Here is a 21,841-nt window from a genome sequence, read left to right as displayed (position 1 = left end):
AAATCTTATGTAATAGTAACTATCAAAATCCATACATCTGTATCAGGGGTGGTCATTATGGCCATACCTGATGAAGATTTGTATTGTTTGAATTGAATGACCACAGGAAGGATTAGATTCACCATGGTTGAAAAGAAATGTATATAAATTGGGGTCACAACATTGGATAGTGGCCAGTTCATAATATTTTGACATTACTCACACTATGATCAAATATTTTTGGCACAATCAGGGAAAATTAACATGGCTTTTTTGTGTTGTAAAGAAAATGGCTCATAAATCCCATTGACTTTTGTGTACAAAAGTTCATTGACCGGTAGCACCCCTAAACTTTTTGAATTTTTTTCATATTTTGCAGGTATGATTTTATTATCAAAATGAACAAAATGAGGGGTGTCCGTTGAAAATACCAATTTCATTTTTGTGAATCACCCTACTTTACATATCTAATTGAGGAAACTTTATATATTGGTTTTTGCATCAGAACTCTTGATGTGTCAAACAAGTAACTATCATGTTGAATTCATATGTGACACCACCATTTGGTCCATGGGGGGCCAAAGGAGGTATTTTTGAAAATTGAGTTTCTGTAATTATTACATTATACATACAATAGGCTATAATTTACTGAAAACACCAAAGGTCTAGCACACTTGGTTCTAAAGTTACTTAGTTTTTTGATGTCTATTTTCTTATGTATTTTATTGTTTTTTTACTCCATATTTATACCTTTTTCTCAGTTTCAAATTTGCCGCCTTTGGCCCCCATGGACCAGATCGTGTCACATATTATAAGGTGCAAGGTGCAATTCACACATACCATAGTAATATAGAACATTATCACTACCAATTTGTAATGCAAAAAATAGTTCTTTAAATAAAAAATACTACTTTAACTTGGCAATGAACTGGATAAAAGTTACAGCTTACAATGGGCTTGTCACATCCAGCAATGCCTGTTTTAAGCTTACTCATAGCATGGAAATTTGTGCATTGGTCATTTTTTTCATGGAAAAAATATAGGGTATTTAATAGACCAAATTCTCCTTAATAAGCACTTCAGTGTACAAGTCCGAGTATTTTTCTTGATAACAGGCATTTCAGATGCATGGTATTCTTCAGTATTCCCTTTTCTTCCATGGGCCCATACCTAAATACATGGTAGCAGCTTGGCTAGGGAATCTCTTAGCTTAATTCCACATTTTTCCCCAGTGGCAGCTTTTTCCAGCCTCCTTTGGTATTTCTGCTGTTTAAGTGATTATGGAAGATAATAATATGCCATTTTGTTTTCATGAATTATGCATGAAATTTAGTAACTTCATGGCAGGCCAGTGATTTGGCAGTGCAAGTGCACATCTTACATATTTATGCGAGCAAAAGTGTACAAGGTAAAGCTGCAAATAGCTGGACATATAGACGATGTGACTTCTGACGTCATTGCCTGGCAGTATGCGCGGGCATCATCACATTCCCTACTGTTGTTTGCCTGGCAGTATGTGCGCGCATCATATTTTGTTCAGGGTGTGCTGTTTTAATACTCCTGCCACTCACAATAAGGCTATTGAACAGTGTAATTGTTGTACGCAGTTCGCTGAAGCATAACGATATACCAGTCCCTTGCCTTTGTTGATAAACACTGAGGTCAACTCACTATACCTAGCCCAGCTTTCACCAGCTTTACTGCCACCAAGTATTTAGGTACATGCCCTTCCCAAAAATGTAGGGGGCCTTCTGGTAATCCTAAATTTAAAAGTGTTATATTAATTAATTTCTTGAATGTAGCAGAATACTTACTAAGTAGCTAGGGTTAGAATTTCAGAAACGGTATACGATTACATACTTTAGGTTCTTAATAAATGCCAAAAGGGGCAAATTTTCAAATTTGGCTGAAAATCGCGAAATCACAACTCGCTTGCATATGTGTGAGTATACTTTTTATTGAAAAACGTAATTGACTTAATTCTTAAGATTTCGCTATAATTTGGCAATGACCCAAATAGAGGTTTTGTCCATGTAATTTGCGATATTGGATGCCAATTTTCAGATTGCTCACAACACTCATGGCATGGAAATTCAAGTATTTCAGTAAAAAATGTTACTTTTTCATTGAAAAAATTATGGGGAAGGGGGGGGGGGTATTAGGAACATACTACTTTGTGTTTAAAATAAATATTGTCAACTTCTTTATATATAGAGCTAAGTACCACAGACCTTGCCCATGTTAGGAAAGTAAAGATATTTTTCCCACCATAAATTTTTGGCGGTCCGCCAATTTGGACCCATTTCATATTTGCGATTCTTACATACTTTACATTGACCTATCGCACAGTGTCATTTCTGACTGTCGTAATAAATATACATAGTACACAAATCACCTACATGTACAACCCAGCTACAGTTTGTCCACTCTGTGAAGTACAAAGTGACAACGCTCACGTATACAGCGCGTAAACAGTGCACAGTGCTGCGTCTCTGCTGCAGGTATGCGTGCCTTATAGTTGACACAATGTGTGCATCCACGTCGGTACTTTGTACTTCAGAGTAGACTGACTGTAGTATATGCGTCTTGATTTAGGCTGTTCCAGTTGAAATACATACACCCCGTATGGAAGATATGACCTTAGTCTTCCACACGAGGGAGTGTGAATTTCAAATGGTATTACCTGAATGGGTGGCTCCACTTGAAAACTTTGTTTAGCTAATGACCCAAGTCAACAAAACTGGTTTAAGACATTATAAGTAGCTGGGAGGGCAAGTTGGCACATGTCCCGGGGGTACCGGGCACTGTGTTGACGGGGCGCACTAAATAGACTGGTACATGTATGTCCATAGATGAATCTATTCTAGAAATGGTGAAAGTTAAATTAACCCCATGGGCACTACCAGCTGATTTATCTGCCTCAAAGAACTATAATTTTGATTGGTTATAAAGAGGACTATATCATGTATTGAGCCAAGCAGAGATATTTGCTAGGAGTTCTATAAGCTTTATTTTGATTGGATACTCAGATGATTATAATCATGTAATGAACCAATCAGATGCATTGTAAGAAAGAGAGTAGTGCCCATGGAGTTTAACTAAAAGAATCACTATATATGAGAGACTTATACCACAAAATTTAGCTACACCTCTGGAATTAAGAATCTATGGAATTTGTGGTGAACTGGGAACGTCATTTATGGAATTTGTGGTGAACTGGGAACATGATTTATTGGCCATTGTTTTCTGGTTGGTTATGTGTCACATAGTTGAGAAGATCAATGCGTGTAGCGATGCCGAATATCATCTGCTTCTTGTCCATTTCTTCCTTGCCAGAATCTGAATTCATAATGACAAAAGTAGTATAATTATATAATAATAATAATAATGAGGCGCTTGTATAGTGCAGAAATACCTTAAAGGAACAGACCAGCATTGGACAATCAAAGGATATTATATATAAATATATATTAAAAAAACATATGTGGAAGTTGAAACCGCCATTTGCGTACGAATATCGGAGAAAAAATACTTTTATTCCTTCGAATCTACGTTAGATGGAGTCCGCCATGTTGCAAGTCGCTTGCCACAGGCTGCCACTGTCGTTATTTTGCCGTTTACACAGACCGGATGCGATCATGACTTTCGCTATGAAATTAACATGTGCCAAAGACTAGCACATAGTCGGAAGATAATTTTGATATCGTAATTAAATATCGCGTAACGAATATCAGATTTTTGAATTAAATATTTGTATATAGTTAAATTTATGCCCATGACTGGCGTTCTGCAACTGTATTTGTCTAAAATAAACGAGAAATAACGGTTTTTAGTACAAAACTATTAGTCGCATAACTAGGCGGCGAAGTTCTGTATTGCGTATGTACATACACAAATCGTTGTACGACGCAATGGTGGAATTCGAGTAAAATCATGGCGTCTGAAAGTTTCACGTAAACTTTCTTCGAGTTGATCGAGCGAGTGAAGATCTGAGATTTTTCATTGCGTTAATATTTACGAGCCGAGATTTTGGTGTTACAGATTATAGTAATTTCAAAATGCCGCTGTGCCACGTTAACGGCTGCAGTATTAACATCACGAAAGGTGTAGTTGGCCATCGTTTCCCGTACAAGCGTAATCCTGAGCTGGCGAAGCGCTGGCTAGTGTTCTGCAAGATTGAATTCAATTCAAAGTTCGAGTTCGATGGACTCTATGTATGTGGGAAGCACTTCCGCCCTGAAGACTACGTAGATGGAGGTGAGGGGAAGCCCAAAAGACGACTCAAGAGTGATGCGGTACCAACTCTACACATGCCCTACAGCCCCGCGATTATACCTTCATCTGGTAAGCGGCAACAGAGAAGAGATGCACGCGAAGAAAGCTCACGAAAGAAGATGAAGAAGGTAATTCATAATTTATTAATTAAACTCATTCTCACTCAGTTCCAATAATGCACTTATCAAGTCTTCCCCCCGGCCCTGGGGGACCCGGGACATAGCGCCATTAGCGGGGGACGTAGCCGGGGATGTACACAAAATCATTGCCCGCAGGCCGGGAAGTTAGCCGGGACTTTGCCGGGGAGGCCGGATGTACAGTAGCTATCGTCCCCGCTATGCCGGGCCAGTCATTCATGTTAGCGGGGGCTTTTGCCATATGCCAGGGTGTACAATATTTTTCCCCGCACTGCCGGGACATAGCAGGCACTTTCACAAAGAAGTCACACCATTAAAAAACATCGGTATAGGTACCACTAGTATTTTCTAGTACTGCAGCTGTGGGCACCATCCGATCTCGATTTTAAATACACTGTATGGTCCAGACATGCCAAGTATACGGATTTTCAGTATTTTGTAAATTTTCAGTATTTTGAAAATGATGTAAAATATGGGAGTAGGCCTACATTTTTTTTCCGCCGATTTACCCGTCTTTCGTGGTTGGTATCTAGGCCTATTAAAAAACGAGGAAAATCCTGCTTGGGGTGGTTGATGGAATATTTCCATAGGCCTTTGCATGTTTTTACCAACGGGTATTGTACAATGTTTCAACGCAAGTCCTGGCCCATGGGGTCGGGGATTGTGCCGGAATTGTCACACTATAGCGGTATAGCCCGGCTAGCAGGGGCCGAGTCATAGCGGGGATGTACAGAAAATTTATGCCCCGTAGGTCGGGGCTTTAACGGGGTCAGTGCCAGGGATTATGTGTACCCGGTACCTGGGGTGGTTAATTATAGGGGTGGGCAAAGATTTTTTGGCAGGCCAAAAGGAGGGGGGAAGCATTTTTGGCAGATCGAAAGGGGGCCAAGTGGGGTCAAGCGATTTTGGCAAGTTGAAGTGGGGGGCAAGCGATTTTTGGTACAGATATTTTGGGCACTGTTTCTGTATATTAGTACCGTACGTGCTCTAAAAATGTATCTAGGAAAACATATTAGGGAACACATTCAAATTATATGCATAATTTCCTGCTCGCTGCACATGCATTAAATTATATTTTAAATTCAGGTTCCCCAAAATCTTTAGTGTGGAAAGGGGGAGGGGCAAAGATTTTTTGTCACATCAAAGGGGGGGGGCAAAGGTTTTTGGCACATCAAAAAGAGGAGCAGGGTTGTCACCAGGACCAAAAAAGTACTGGTTAAAATATTGAAGGTGAAGCGTAGACGCTAGGGATCAGGGAATAGGATTTAAGGGTAGGCCTACCACCCCTCTAAAAAAATGTCTTGCTCATCATCCACTTCAGGAAATGTAATGACAACCTGGGGGGGGTAAACAGCAATTTTATGAATTTGATAAATTGACCAGCCATGAACTGGCCTAAACCAAAACAAATGGCATGGCTCCGCCACATTGCTCTGTGTCAGTGTCAGTTTTCATAAGGCCGAAAAAAAAAAAAAGTTTGGTAGGGTGGGTGGGATTTTAAATTTTAAAAAAAAATTGCATTTCCTGTTCATATTATACATTTTCTAGATGCTCTGTAATCTTGCTGTCAAATAAATCAAAAACTTGACAAAACAACTCATTTGCCAAATCTGACACGTAAAATATTTTTCAAGGCCTTGAAAGTCTTGGAATTTTTCAAAATGTCCTTGAAATGTGAAATTTCTTGAAAATGGCAAGTTCAAAAACAGTCTAGGGTAGGGCTGAATTTTAGGGTCAGGTGGGTTATGCCAATACGACAATATTAATTTTGTTTTTTGATTTTTTCGAAAATTAATATGTCCCCAGCTAACAAATTTGTTGATGGAAGGGAAGTACCGTATAGTATGTGCTGGGCATCTGTGTGCGGCTGTGCAGCTATAACGTTCGACTGAATCATAAATATGCGTTGGTGTAAATCTTTGCACCACCAATGTTTCCTAAGACGGGTCATGTGCCTTGGCTGAAAGGTCGGATGGGGTCAAATTGCTGTAAAGCTGGCATTTATCAACACTCAACATGATTACTAGAATAACTAGCATGAAACTAGAATTTTTTATTGCATATTTTTTTTATTTTGCATATTTTTTTAACATACAGGGTGCTGAAGCTGCTGGACTGCCTGCAGTTCTGGAAGACCAGTCTGGACAGAGTACAAGTAAAACTAACAAGAGACGTCTTGGTCAATGTGAAAAGGTGAGCACTTTTATACTGTTCTGCAGTTCTTGGACCATACTATATTCTTGCAATGTTACTCATCCTGTACCTTTTGTTTGAAGCAAATAGGCCGTACATGTACAAATTTTCAATTTTCAAATGCAGCCATTTGCTTTGTACTTCAAAGCATTATACAATGTATGTATTTTGATGCAATACAAATTCCTGAAAATAGTTGACAACAAGATGGAATTAAATACATTTGCATTATTTTTACTGACAAATACAGGGTGCTGAAGCTGATGGAATGCCTGCAATTCATGAACATGAAGACCAGTCTGGACAGAGTACAAGTAAAACTAAAAAGAGACGTCTTGGTCAAAGTGAAAAGGTGAGCACTTAACTCTTGTTCTGGTACCATACTTGCAATGTTGTGTTACTGATCCTGTACATCTTTTTTGCTGAACCATGAAATGGTGTCAGCCTATATTAGTGTATGTTACTTGCTTACTAATACTCCCTCCCCTTTTGATCTGAAATGGACATATCTGGAAATGCCACAAAGGTATGACCCCCGAGTGGTGTCAAAACGTTTAGAGCTGAATTCGTAGTAAATGATTGAGAACAATTCAAACCATTTGCATGCAACATTTGGAGGAAGATTTAATGCTGGGATTGCAGACCCCTATGCATGGGTGAAATTAAGTGGGTGACGGGAGCCGTTTGGCCCCCAGAAACTCTGAAATGGCCCCTGGTTCCATCTCAATTTTAGTTTATTTTTATTGGCCCCTTGGAAATTGGAAATGGCCCCTGGTTCTTCCAAATCTTGGTGAATCAGGGGCACTTTATGGCCAAAGTGGCCCCTGGTTCAAGCTCTCTTATTTTCACCCTTGTCTCTATGTAAGTCTGTTGAAGACTTTAAAGTGAATTTTAATTTAAGACCTTTTGCATGTAAATGCTCACTTTGTATGTAGAATTGTCTTGTTTTTAAACTCTTGTGACAACATTTTATGAAAATAAAGATTCAGTGGACCTTAGTATAATTTTCAACAGATGGATGGATCCTCTGTCAAGACAGTTTACAACATTTGTAATTCACTCATGCTAAAAGTTGCACCTTGTCTGTTATTTTTTAATTTTTTGACTTTTTATGTTCTTAAAAGACTCAAAATACTATTTGCATTCCATTAAGACACATACACGACTAAAGACTCACCGGGTAAATAAAAAATTATAACCCGTTCCTACTAGAATGTAAGGACTGAATTCAAAGGTCCATCAAGTAGCTCTCATTCTGGGTGGTAAAACTTCTTTTTCCAGATCTAATTCATTTTCATTTGATGTTCTGACTTTCAGATTGTTGCACAAGGAGGTGACAAAGCTGGAGGTACTGGCAGTGGACACAGCCTGTCAATTACTCATCCAAGCACTACTGACAGACAACCAGTGCAAGAAAATCAGAAGACTGTACATGTAAGTACATAAAGTTTTCAATCATACTTGCTTTACAGTTCCTAACACATACTCATCAGGCCTCCAAAACCGCGGGAACGGTGTTCCCAGAAAGTATTTGAGGTCGCAGAAAAAAAAAAAGTTTTGGCGACTTTGGAGAACCACTGGACCTATTATGAAATTTCAGGATAATTCACAGTTAAAAAAAAAAAAAATAAAAAAATTACAGTTTGTTATCATGTATGCAGGATATATAATGTTTACCTCTTCATCTATCACATATTATAGATGCATTGGTTTTCCATGCATTTATGAAGTTAATGGTTTGCATAGTAAGGAAAACAAACTGTAATTTTTTCTAATTTTTTTCTAATTTAAAAAAAAAAACTGTGAATAATCCTAGCCCTTCAAAATAGGTCCAGTGGTTCTTCAAAGTAGCAGAAAACTTCGAAAAAATGTTTAAAAAAAAAAAATTTTAAATTTTTTTTACCGTTATGCTAAATCCTATACTGATATCGAAAATATTGGGCCGATACGATATCAATCCAATAATCAGTTGAGCCCTAGATATGATTATATCAATCATAATTTTTATGTACTATGACTTATACTATGACTTTTTATATACTATGACAAAACTGACAACATTGTTGGAAATTTGAGAGTTTTGACAGTAATACTTTGAAATTTTAAGTTGTGTTTTTTGTGAAAAAGGGTGTAAATTTTTATAGAAAACTCTTCCAAAATAAGGCTCAGATTGCATGAGAGAGCATCTAAACCCTGAGAGCTTCCAGGGCCCGCTTGACCCCGGCTGTTAGGACTTCGCGCTTCACGCTCGTGATATCCGCTACGCGCACATAGGCCTATTTCAGTAATTTCACAGAAAATTTTCAGCACTTGTCATCAAATTCCCAGACAGCAGAAAATTTTCTGGAGGCCTGATACTCATCAGGTACCAATGTGTACCATACACGTTGGTACCTGATGAGTATGTGTTAGTGTACGGTTTGGAGCACTTTCTTTGGGAGGGAGTCCCCCCATCTTGCCCCCTCCCTCTGACTACACCACTGTATAGAACATGCTGACATGGACTGTTTTATATGGCAAATTGAAAGAGGTAAAAAAGTGAAGGTATCAAAAGGACTTACTGCTTACTGCATGTCTTGGCTTTGAAGCTGAGCTAAGGTCATCAGCATCACAGGTTAAATCACAGAGGGTTGTCTCATAATTCCAACTTCTTAGCAAGTACAACAGCCTCTATAATGATTGTGTTATTTAATTTAAAAACACTAGAATGGAGGACCTGGTATTTGGGTAGTTGGCAGCACTGTGTTGGCAGATAGTTTATGTAATATTTTCTATTTATTATGTGGGTATTTATCATTTTATTGTTTTGTTGTTGGCAGGTACCATTTGCTCAAGAGGAATGGCTGATAACAACTCGCATTCCCTGTCAGTGTGCACGTATGGCTGAATTTTCCCGGACAGTAGTGACACAGGGAACACAGACTGAGGAAAATATCCCTGTGGACTCTGAAATGTCTTGTTCTAGCGCTACCTCTGGTAAGTGACTTATGCGGTCCATACATGTTCAATTTTATTGGCCAATATCAAATACCCTAGCTACAAAATTGTGTACTATACACGCGACCATTATTACGGTGCACAATGGTAGATTTTGTATCTAGGGTCTCTGAAATTACCCAATAAAATTGAAGGTGGATGGGCCACATTAGAATTGTTTGATTTTGAAGACCCATGAAGCAGGAATGCACCAGGTAAATAGAAATCCTGGTTGCACTATAAAAGTGACTTATGAGGACCCTCTACTGTTCTTGATCAACCTCTTCGTAAGAGTGTGTATTAAACAGAATGAGTCCACCATCAATTTTATGGTTCGTGGAGGCCAAATAATTACCAGTAATATACTGGCTTTGGTGTGTTTCATTGATGTCGCATGCGATGTTCAGCTTCATATTTTGAAAACTCAATGACAGACATGGAGTCAAAACTGCGCATCACAAAGTTAGACAATTTTATTACCTCCGTGGGCAATAAAATGGTGGATTTGCCATTAGTTCCCATTACACATGGGCAGGGACAGGCGATTTGCGCGGAACTTTCTTTCCGCGCAATTTAGGGATACATGATTTGCACTGAAAAAAAAAGTTCCGCGCAATTCCGCGCAATTTGCTATTTTTTTCCGCGCAAATCGCCTGTCCCTGCACATGGGTTACTACAGTGAGAGCTTTCAGGAAATCTCGGGTGTATGTATAAAAATTCACACAGTGGTGGCGCAGTCTCTGACTCAGTCTCTAGACAAAGAAATCCAAATCAGTCGGCACTACCCGTTGAAGCCAGCCTCAAGGCTTAGCAACAACACATGCGAACGTGACCTTTTGAAAATTTAAAGATGATTTTGCAAAAGCATGTGTACATCTGTAAGAACTTCACCCAAAATGTGGATAGGATTGAACCCACTTTTATCATGAATGTAAATCTCCATTCTTTTGAGCTAACACTGCAAATGAAAAACTAACAATGTTGGTGTTCTTTTTTTTTAATGTGCAGGAGGTGATCCTGAAGTAGTTAAGACAGACCACCACTACTACTTCCTGACGCCAAAGAAGGACCAACCAACCAACAAGCAGTCACAGTTGCCACCCACTTTAGCTGTACCACCCTGTCCACCAGACATACCACCGCCTTCACAGGACTTGCCACTTAATCAAGCAGGCATTCCGCAGCTGCAACCAGACTTGCAACCACCTTCCCGTGAATTGTTGCCACAACCCCCACTAAACATGCCAGCCCGGTCATGTGCCTCAAAGCCACCTCCAGCAGACATGGTACAACCTCCGTCGTACCTGGCGCCCTTCTCACAGCATTCGCCACCACAACCACAAGAATCGTCGAGCTCTGATTCAGAGTCGGAATCAGATTGTAGCGACCACAGCTCTGATCCGGATTACTTGGATAGTAGTTCTTCAGGCAGCAGCTCTTCTGAAGATGAACCATTGCCAACTAATGAATATTTAACCAAAATGCCAAAGTACCTAGTGTATGAAGACTCAATTAGAGAGCTCCTTCGGCATGTGAGGTGCCAGGTATGCAAGGCAGTTATGGCACTTCCTGAAGGAAATGAAAACTTGGGACAATTAATGGGATCAGCACTGTCATTGAAACTGTCATGTCTAAATGGACATAACTTCTCTTGGCTCTCCCAGCCATTATTGGGGAGTGGAAGAGAGGCAGTGCCAGCTGGAAATATTATGATACCCGCTGCCATTTTGTTCAGTGGCAATAACTTCGGCAAAGTATGCCATTTCGCTAATGTGCTGAATTGGCAGTTTCTCTCGAAAACAACTTACAACACACACCAGGCAGACTACTTGTTCCCATGCATCCATGATACATGGGCAAATGAACAGGAGAAGTTGTGGGATGCAATACGTGAGAAGGGGGGTTTGAAGTCGTGTGGTGATGCTCGCTGCGACTCACCGGGTCACAACGCCAAGTACAGTACCTACTCAGTAATGGACATGGACACTGATTTAATAGTAGATATGGAAGTGGTGCAGAAGACGGAGGTTACAAGCAGTAACGCCATGGAAAAGGAAGGGTGTAGGCGATTGTTGGACAGACTAGAAGGGGAGATGCTGATTGATGTCCTCGCAACAGATAGGCATCTGGGTATTCAAAAAATGATGCGAGAGGACTATGATTATATAAATCATCAGTATGATGTTTGGCATTTGGCCAAATCTGTCGCCAAGAAGCTACGCCAGAAAGCACAGAAGCGAGATTGTGGAGAGTTAATGGACTGGATTCCAGCAATAAAAACTCACTTGTGGTGGGCAGCAGCCAGTTGTGGGGGGGATGCAGAGGAGATGCTTGAAAGGTGGATGTCCACAACGCACCATTGTACCAACAACCACAACTGGGGTTTTGGAAAGTTCAAGAAATGTGAACATGACCAATTAAGTGCGCAGGAGGAGGAGGAAGTCAAGTGGTTGAAACCAGGCTCTCCACCACACAAGGCTTTAAATGAAGTGCTTGATGATACAAGGCTGAAGAATGATATCAAAAAACTGAACCTATTCTGCCACACAGGGCAACTTGAGAATTACCATGGATTTATGTTGAAGTACCTGCCCAAGCGGATACCTTTCAGTTTTGAAGGTATGGTGGCAAGAACCAAGCTTGCTGCATTGGACCACAATGCTAATGTGGGCCGCAAGCAAGCTGTGGTAACTGTCAGCAATGCGGCATCAGAGGAAGTTGGCACACTGCGAACACAGGCTGTCTATTCTAAAGACTCGGCCAAGGTAACATCAAGAATTTTGTATGAACCGAAGTCGTATGAGTTTGTGGACAAGCTCATGGCCGATGTAGTTACCAGGAAGCAAGAACAGCGAAAGAAAGACACCGCTAACTTTATACTGCCTCAGTTGCCAAGGAACATCATACCCAAGAATGTTGAGGTCCCATCAAAGCAGACATTGCGTGAGGTCCAGCAGACTCGCTTTCAAAATAATGACAAGTAGTCCACTGGAAGCTGGAATTTATATTTTAATTTTCCCCAGTGGGAGGCTTGCGGTGCACACATAAACAGTCGCACAAAAAATAAGAAACACATGTGCGCTCTGTCGGATTCAAACTGGCGATATTGGCATATTCTAACCACTAAGCTATGAGAGTTGGATGGGAGAAGAGTGTTAGATTAAACCTTCAATCATTTAATGTGGTTTGCGTGTATCAAAAGTAATATCAGGTCTGATACTTAAGGGGGTACTACACCCCTGCCAAATGTTGTGCCTATTTTTGCAGTCTTCTCAAAAATTATAGCGCATTGGGGACAAGTAAGATATGTATATTATAGGGGCAAGGACTACAATTACTGCAAGTTTATTTCAGCACAGACAACAGTTATGGAGTAACAGTAAAAAAATGAGGGAAAACCAATATTTGATCAATAAATCAATAACTACTTGCTTTGAGTTGCTGAATTTTCAGTACAGTAGTTGTAGTCCTTGCCCTATAATATACATATCTTACTTGTCACCAATGTGCTAGAATTTTGATAAAAATGCAAAAATAGGCACAAAATTGGCCAGGGGTGTAGTGCCCCCTTAACGCTAGGAAAATGACAGACATTGTTCAGAGGTTTAATCTAATACTCCTGTACCATCCCACACTTGTATACTTGCACTCACAATTCCAAGGCCACCGGTTTGAATTTGACAGAATGCAGTTTTTATTTGTTTCACCATTTATGTGCACCGGCTTCCGTCTGGGGAAAGATGAAATTAAAATCATCCATGTAACCCGGAGTACAGGGTGTTCGAGAATAATTTGTACACATCGATGTCATGATCATTTGAAAGGCATACAGGGTGTCCCTGAAAGAACTGTATCGTCGGGAGCAGAATTTTTTTTTGGTATTTGAACGAATAAACCAAACATAACTAGATAACCGATATGGATACTTTTTTAATTTGACAATTGACCGCTCCGTTTTTGAAGAATTTTACGAAACTATCTCATTTTTAATCCATTCTACAAAGTCGAATATCTATCAATGACAACAGTGCGCAGTGATTACAACTCCAAATACAGATATTCGATTGATATTTGAATCTGTGGAAAGGTGTAAAAACGAGGAAGTCTCGTAAAATTCTTATGTTTCAATAACGGTGCGGTCAATTGTCAAAATTCAAAAAGTATGTGATACCCAATTTATTCTTCAACCACGCCAGTTATTTAGTTATGTTGAGTTTGTAGCATTAAAATACCCAATCAATTAAGTTTCTGAGGATACAGTTCTTTCAGGGACACCCTGTACATTTTCGGTACAACTTGAAATTGAAACTGCATTTTTTTCCAATTTTAATTTACATGTAGAACAAATTATGCACTTTCCCTACAAGGAAAATATTGATGTCTCTTTTAAAATGTGCCAGTGTATTCATATTATTTTTAAACAGGTGGGTACAAATCATTCTGGAACAGCCTGTAAGCTTTTAAAATCAAAACCAACTATGGGTAATAATTCGGTGTAAAAGTGAGAACAGGAATTGAGTGTGGACTTGGATCAAAGATCAGCTTCGGGATCTATACTTTTTCGCCCTCATCTTTTAATGGGGCTACATGTATGTATAAGGCTAAAAAATAATGCTGTCTCAAAGCCCATGGCAGTTTCAAAAACGAATGCGGAATGAGGGTTTTTTTTTAAGATTTTTATTTTTTTAAACAGGCTTTGAGTGTGAGTGCTATTTATCACACTCCTCAATTTTTTAAAACTCAAAGCCTGTTTAAAGAATTTTTTTTAAACACAATTTTGAATTAAGATGTCATTTCGAGTGTTCAAAAGTACACAGCATGAAATTGTGGTTGATTTACACAATTGAAAGTACAAAAATCAATTGTTTTATACCTGAACAATGCAAGTGTTGAATCAAGTAACTTTACTTCCAAATTTGACTCGGAATTTCATGATTTTACGGGGAAAATAAAAAATTAATTTGCCGTTTCGGCTGAAATGGCAGTGCTATGAAAAAACGAATGCGTGTGTGGGATTTGAGACAACATTTTTTTTAGCCCAATTAAAGAACTCTGGAACAAATCGCCCTTCACTAAGCCAGGGATTTTCAGTTGGGCTCGTGGCTGCTCGTCCGAGATTACATTACCTGGGCAGGAAATTCCCTGCCCTGGTACCCGAAATTTCAACAACCAAAAAATTAATGATCCTTAGCATTTAGCTCTAGATCCAGAGACACTCCAAAACCAAAAAAAAATAATAACTTGGACAATTTTGGGTACCTGATTACCCGCCCGAAAAATGCCACAGGTACCCGAAAATCCCTGGCTTACCCTTCACCCTTGGGTAATTTTTGACTGCTGGTTGAGTCAACATTGAATAGTGAGGGCACTTCTTATATAGAATGGCATTATCATGTTTTGCCATCTGTGAAATCATATACAACAGAAACACAGGGTTAGCTTTAAAATGCTAAATTTTGCTTGCCTGTCATGGGTAGCAAAACACAATAATGCCCATTTAGAATGTGTATAGGTGTATAAATTGGTGCCGATTGTGAATTCTCAGCCCGTCAGCCACACACAAACTTGTACCATTGATAACTGGTACCTTAATTGCTCGTACTTAATTTACAAAAGGTGTACACATAATATGATCAGACAAAAGATGGGACTTCCTGAAAACATGACATTCCATTAAAATATTTTATTTTGTTCTTGATCATGACTAGGTAGACAACTTGTACCAACTACTACATGTATTATACTAACAGTACTACTTCTATAGACATGTACATTGTTTGTTTGAGTTGAGCTTCTCACATTAAAAAATACACACATAGAACCATTGTGTTGCATTTGAAATGCTTTTAAAAGCTTTGTGCAATGCTACAAGAATCTCTGGAGAGCAGGGGCATATACAGAGTGGGGCTCTCTGAATTACAAAAGGTCCACTTCTATGTGCACTCTTTGTCCACTATACATGTACGAACACACGAATACAAATACAGTGCTCAGTGCCGTGGTTTATTTGCGGATCCATGCGTGTTCAAAGTCCGTTAACGTGTGCACACTTTCTTTGTACTTCATGGTGGATAAAGAGTAGTTTACTTTCCATAAAGAGGTGAAAATCAGGTGGAAAGGTATTAAAAGCCTGGTTTTGAAAGTTCCTGTTTGATAACTTCAATGCGGTCTGTATCATGGTGATTTTTGTTCAGTTCCAACTACAAAGGGTCCACTTACTAAGTCCCATCCCCCTAGTATCATCTTGCATTACACACCCAGCGGCTTGATGCCTGTGTTTGCATGCACTTTCATAAGCTTACGCGGAACACCTCACACAGAGTGAAACTATAAGCATCATTAATTTGATCTTGTGCGGCGACACGCGCTAGTTAGTAATGTTTGAATGTTTCCATGTTCCAGTGTATGATGCATTAGCCTCTTCCTTTATATAATGTACAATCAATGCCAATGATCATATTTCTCTATTTTATGTATAACATGCCGAAAAGTAAAACCAACTTTTTTGCTTAATCATTTAGGGGAAACAAGTTGAATGACCTAGCACATGTCCTTTATTTTACGCTTGTTGTGGAACTTTCCAAAACAAGAAATCAACCAAATATGTGTTATTTAACAGCCATGATTGATTGCTGCCCACTGAGTGGCAACATAAAATTGACCCTTTTGTACGTCAAATTGTTGAGACCGTACAGATTTGCCTAATGTCACACTTGGGCTCCTTTGTTTGATGGTGGGAATTTTACGGGAGGGCACTTTTATGTTGTGCCTAAAATTCAACTTTTGTCAAGGGAGCCAATAGCGCCATTAGGCAAACCTTTACTTTACGGTATCACATATTCTTCATGTATGTCAAATAGATAGCATATATTCAAGTGAAATAGGTCCAAATAATTTAACATTTATAATACCGGTATTTAAGGTCTATACATGTAGCTGCTGCAAGTTGATTGCAGAAACACAAAGGGCATATTTCCAAGTCAAATTTCTAAAATTGGACTTATCTTTGTTTCACTGACCTTTGAGTTTTTATGAATTATGAATATGGAAAGACATCTTTGTTTAAAAAATTGTGAAAGCTTATAAATGATTGAAAATAAAGGTAGTCCAGTAAACATGGGACAAAACTAAACCTCATCAAAGAAGCAACATTAATGTAGAACACTGTGTTAAAAATAATTATTGTTTCCCTTCCTCTCACAAAAGGAATCTAGGTCCTTTTGGGGAAACAATTCTTGTATACATGTGGCTTGGTTCTCGTGTTTGAAGTACTACACATCCAGATTCTTACGGCGGGCGACTTGGGCCACTATTGCATGGCTACTACAGAAAAACAGCAAAGTGCACTACAGCACAGTTATAATTGAAGACAGAAATAAAGACTAGTTTGCGTCTGACGTCACTGTCAATCGAATTCCCTACGATCCTTGATTGGTTAATAGCACGTAAAAGGAAGGTCGATTTAGCTGGTGCCGATCGGAGAAAAGGAATAGCACAAAATGGCAAAAAAGGCAAACAGCAACTTTTCTAGGCATTGTTGACATGGTGCCTTCGTGAAAGAAAGTTTCCTACTATAGAGTACTGAAGTGTGACGTCATCAAATTTTCTTTTTTGCATTTCAGCATTTTCATGACCATATTTCAATAGAGCATGATGAAAAACATCCACAGTCCAAATTTGGTGGGAATCGGATCATGAGGGCCGAGATATGGCATGAATACCTAATTAGCCCCATTGAAATCGGTGTGTAAATTGGCCTGGTTCAAAACTGTTTGGAACCAGGCCAATTTACACTGATTTCAATGGGGCTAATTAGGTATTCATGCGACCATATCTCGGGCCCTCATGATCCGATTCCCACCAAATTTGGACTGTGGATGTTTTTCATCATGCTCCACCGATACATGGTATTCAAGACGCTGAAATGCAAAAACCGTTTTCTGTGAGGTCATCACTTCGGTACTATATAAAGACCTAACTTTTCAGATGGTTTGTATGTTTGAAGGTGCAAAATTAACAATAAGGCGCTCGGTTTTATCGCCGCGTTCATCAGCTCACATCATCACAACACTGTCTTGTAAACAAACCGTGCTCAAGCTTGATTGACAGATGACGTCAGACGCAAACTAGTCTTTTTCTGTCTTCCAGTATAACATTGCAATAGTGGCCCACATCGCTGGCTGTAAGAATCTGGATGTGTGTAGTTCCACACAACTATGTATATACCTGTTTTGTAAATAAAACATTGAATGACAGTAACAAAAGTGAATGTGATTTGCTCATTTATTTCCGACTTCAATACTGTGTACATGAATGTGCTAACAAGAGGTTAACTTTACACATATTACTTGGATACACGTCCATCACAAACGATGCCAACCAAGTGACACCCTGAACACTATTTAGTCTCTATGAATGTCAAAAATGATGGCGGATCAAGCAGAGTAGCTGCGCAGTCACTATGCAATAGCTGTACGGCTAAGTACTACAGAGAAACGGCACAGTGCACTATAGTAACAGCACCATTGGTCCCTTGAATTTTACTGGCATTAAAGGTTCCATGCATCACCAAGCTCATCTGCCTCAGCTTCTTTATACGACACGTAATTATTATCGTTCATTTCTGGCCACTTCCGACGAATTGTGTTAACAGCACAGGCAGGGATGACTCTGCGGTTCTTCCTTCCCAACTTGCCATGAATCCAAAATGTATAGGCCTGGTAGGCGAGCAAACGGTATAACCTATCAAATGAAGATATATGAAACTAATTAGCATACTGGGCCACTTTAGTGGCGTATTTGGTGGGGGAATTTCCTTGTCGAATTGTAAGCAAGTTTTGAAGGGACCTGATAAAAGCACTATGAAAGCACTGATAAAAGTGCTGGATACATATGTACGAATGAATAGTGAATAGTGTTGAACATTTTTCACTCAGGGTGCCCTCCAAAAATAATATCTCAGACTGGCTGTGTATGCACTTAGCATATATCCTGTCATTAAAGTTTGGATACAATAAATTCAATACAGTATTTTTGCACATAAAACAAAAGAGCAACAGTGGCGTACCGTGGCCGCCCCAAGCCCGGGTGGCTGAAGAAAATTCACTTTTGCCGCCCCTTCCTCAACAGCCCGAAAAGGTTGACCCAATTTTTTTCTCGGTCGTGTGAAAACGTGAAGAGCATAATAAAACAAAAAAAGGGTTTCAGGCGTTAGCGCCCTAAAAGCAGCACATTTGGATGTATAGTACCATTTTTTCAAACAATTTTATGCTTTATCAAATATTTACGCCCTTTTTTATTTACTAATTCTTTTTGAATTTTTGCCGCCCCTTCATTTTTGCGGCCATGTATTTGCCGCCCTTCTTCTTGGCCCCCTGCTTTTACCGGGGTCTGGGGCCCCAAAGCCCCTCCCCCAAATATGTGCATGAGCAAACCGCAAACCAATAAAGAAAAGCTAATTATTAGGAATCAGAAAAGATTAAAATTTGTTCATACAGAAAAAAAATTCTTGACAATGTTGATGGCAGGTGTCCCAGATCGATGTCAGTGCAATATAAATAATTAAATGATATTGGCATGGATAATATTTGTCTATGTACATTTTGTAGAACACTTGTTTTATTGTATTTATTTAGGGCCCTTAGTCCCTCTGAAATTTGGAAAATGTTGACATAAATTTTCAATTTCTCGGAGATATGTAAAGTAATGATCCACTCCCTGAAAAACATGCAAGCGAGCACCTCTGAGTTTTTTTGTTTTTGCCACATTTCCGGAATTGATTCCGTCCGAGAAATTCCTGAATTCTTACATCTCTGTACTATAGACTAATCCAATTTCACACATTCCTACACCTCAATGGCAGCCATAGCTGGGTCCCGTCTGTGTCTATCCCACCTAAAATGTGAAATGATGCGGCTCGGCGGGAATTTTAAACTACATTCCATCACCCGTATTCCACGTAGACAAAAGAATGATAAAAATTTACAGGGAGAAACATTCAAAGTCAGGAGTGTAGCAGTGCATATTTACCGTAGGACAGTGCAGGGTTTTATTTATTAGCGTACCTGTTTGACCAATCTTCATTGATAGGGTACCCACGCCTCTCTCTTGTCAGTGCTGCAATCATTTCCAGCACCGCAGGTGTTAAACATATTGCCTCAAAATCAGCATGCAGAGTGATGCAGCGTATTCGAGGGACATCTCCCGGGTCATCCGGATACAGTTTGTCGAGAAGTCCGGTGAATGTTTGCTCCTTGCAGCAAATGCACATGCTTAGAGTAGGGTTTTTTGGCACATGTAAACAATGGTCGCAAATGCACCAGGAAGAGTTGGCAAGGCGACCCTCATCATCTGGGTCCTCTGGGTCATCATCATCATCATCATCAGGTTCAACAACAACATCAGGTTGTGCCGCGGCTTGCGCCTCGTTTTCTGCTCTCCTCCGCCTTCTCTCCTCTATCTCTTCTTCTGTGTACTTGGGTTGGTGTTGATATCCGCCGATTTCATCCATGACTCGAAGCTAAATACATGTAAGCTTACCAAACTATAAAACACTGTTCTAAAACAAAGGTTACCAAGCTGACGATACCAAACAATACCGAAATGTTTTGTTTGCGAGAGCTGTCATCAGTGTGTTGCTAGAACTTGGTATGCAATATTTTTAAAAAATCTCAGTTTATTCTTTTCGGATCACGGCAGGTAGAATAAATTGATTATCAATGTCATAAAAGCAAAATAATTACAATAAAAGTTGGAAAATAATACAATGATCATCATTTATTTTAAATATGTTTATCAATTTACGAAATAGAACGGCCGATGAATTGTTCGGCACTATAGTCTTTACAACACTCGTAGAGTACGCTCGATAGTTCAACTGGGACTGCGAAGAGCCTAAGTTACATCATCGACCCCTGCAGCGTGTTTCCACTTTTTACCACTTTCCCCCCTTATTCAGCATTACAACCAATTGTTGACCACACAAATTACGGGAAATAGTCTACTTTCACTATTTTCAGGAAAAATTATACGTAAACGTGTCAGAGAATTCTAAAGTACATTATTTGTAACCGAACTTTGGGCCTATACTTTACGTGAAATACGAAGTTCACGGAGGATTTTTCAGTGGCAAAAGTTGGCGTGTCACGTGCTATGTATTTTGGTGGCTTCCGATTTCTGGTTTGCGATAGCGTAGGAAAGAGATCATCGGGAACAAACATGGCAGCGTCCATCGAGAGCTATGAGAAGTACATTTTGTTGGGAAAAATCAGATTTTCTCGTTTATCCAATCGATTTTTACCTCAAGACTTTACAGTTTATTTGATTCATTATTCCTTCACATATATATGTCGCGGTAAGTCAATGATGGTCTGTTCCTTTAAAAAGGCCTCTAAGCGCTTTACATAAGATTAATATTCAAGCAATAGCAAACACAAAAAAGTTTTTTAAAGAAAGTGAGCAATAAACCCGAGATGCAACTTAAACAGAAACTGGTGAGAAAACCCTAAAAAAAATCATGTAAATGCGGGCCAAAAAGCCCCAAAATGGCTGAAGAAAAATAAAAACACAGGAATTTGGACTCGCAAAAAACCTGAATTCAGGCTAACCTGAGATGTGGCATGTCTGATAAACTTGACGTTTGAACTGCATATGTTAGATCGGCAGGTAGTGCTCAGGGGGTTAAACCCAGGACTGAATGAAGTTAATATGGATGATAGTTTTACTTACATAGTTTCTGGTTGTGTACAACGAGCACAAAATGGTCATGATCCAAGATACGGGATAGGTTGCCTAATGTTGTGTCCAGTTGTACCTGCAATAAAAGGGGCAAAACAAAGTTTCACTACTGCATGGGGGTCACTCAAATACAAAAGTAATATGCATGCCAAGTTAAAGAGTGGGATTTTAACAAATTGTGGCATTGAAGTTGTTGCCAATTAGGGGTCCATTTTGAGCTACATCCAACACTTAGCTATGTCTGTTTTTTAAACCTTTTAACACTTCCTTTGCTAAAATAAACGCACCAACAGCAAATCGCACTCATGGCGCAAGCCTATGGTACATCCAAGATGGCTACTCATGCCATGAGGCACCAACAGCAAATCGCACTCATGACACAAGCCTATGGTACATCCAAGATGGCTACTCATGCCATGAGGCACCAACAGCAAATCGCACTCATGGCACAAGCCTATGGTACATCCAAGATGGCTACTCATGCCATGAGGCACCAACAGCAAATCGCACTCATGGCACAAGCCTATGGTACATCCAAGATGGCT

At 39.5% G+C, this 21,841-nt stretch overlaps 3 protein-coding genes across 4 annotated transcripts in view; 1 reads left to right on the top strand and 2 right to left on the bottom strand.

Annotated features, from left to right (window-relative positions):
- Positions 1-442: 442 nt before the first annotated feature.
- Positions 443-21,841, bottom strand: part of LOC140144253 (cystathionine beta-synthase-like protein) — a 75,245-nt gene continuing 53,846 nt past the window's right edge. For both annotated transcript variants that reach the window (XM_072166071.1, XM_072166072.1), the window contains exons 12-13: positions 21,288-21,372; positions 443-3,318 (exon numbers count right to left, since the gene is read on the bottom strand). In XM_072166071.1, coding sequence (XP_072022172.1) covers positions 3,209-3,318; positions 21,288-21,372 — 195 coding nt within the window. In that variant the 3' untranslated portion in view covers positions 443-3,208. The remainder of the gene's footprint in view (positions 3,319-21,287; positions 21,373-21,841) is intronic.
- Positions 6,292-12,997, top strand: LOC140144246 (uncharacterized). The gene is made up of 5 exons (XM_072166063.1): positions 6,292-6,584; positions 6,835-6,936; positions 7,902-8,018; positions 9,404-9,560; positions 10,569-12,997. Exons 1-5 carry the CDS (start codon positions 6,408-6,410, stop codon positions 12,542-12,544), a joined length of 2,529 nt encoding a protein of 842 aa, XP_072022164.1. The 5' UTR covers positions 6,292-6,407; the 3' UTR covers positions 12,545-12,997.
- Positions 17,318-20,398, bottom strand: LOC140144254 (uncharacterized). The gene is made up of 2 exons (XM_072166073.1): positions 19,625-20,398; positions 17,318-18,302 (listed from the first exon to the last, which is right to left on the bottom strand). Exons 1-2 carry the CDS (start codon positions 20,068-20,070, stop codon positions 18,110-18,112), a joined length of 639 nt encoding a protein of 212 aa, XP_072022174.1. The 5' UTR covers positions 20,071-20,398; the 3' UTR covers positions 17,318-18,109.

This window comes from Amphiura filiformis, unplaced genomic scaffold, assembly GCF_039555335.1.
Source record: "Amphiura filiformis unplaced genomic scaffold, Afil_fr2py scaffold_46, whole genome shotgun sequence".
Lineage (NCBI taxonomy): Eukaryota > Metazoa > Echinodermata > Ophiuroidea > Amphilepidida > Amphiuridae > Amphiura > Amphiura filiformis.
Note: the sequence above shows the minus strand (reverse complement) of the source record. Positions and strands in the feature narration are given on the sequence as shown.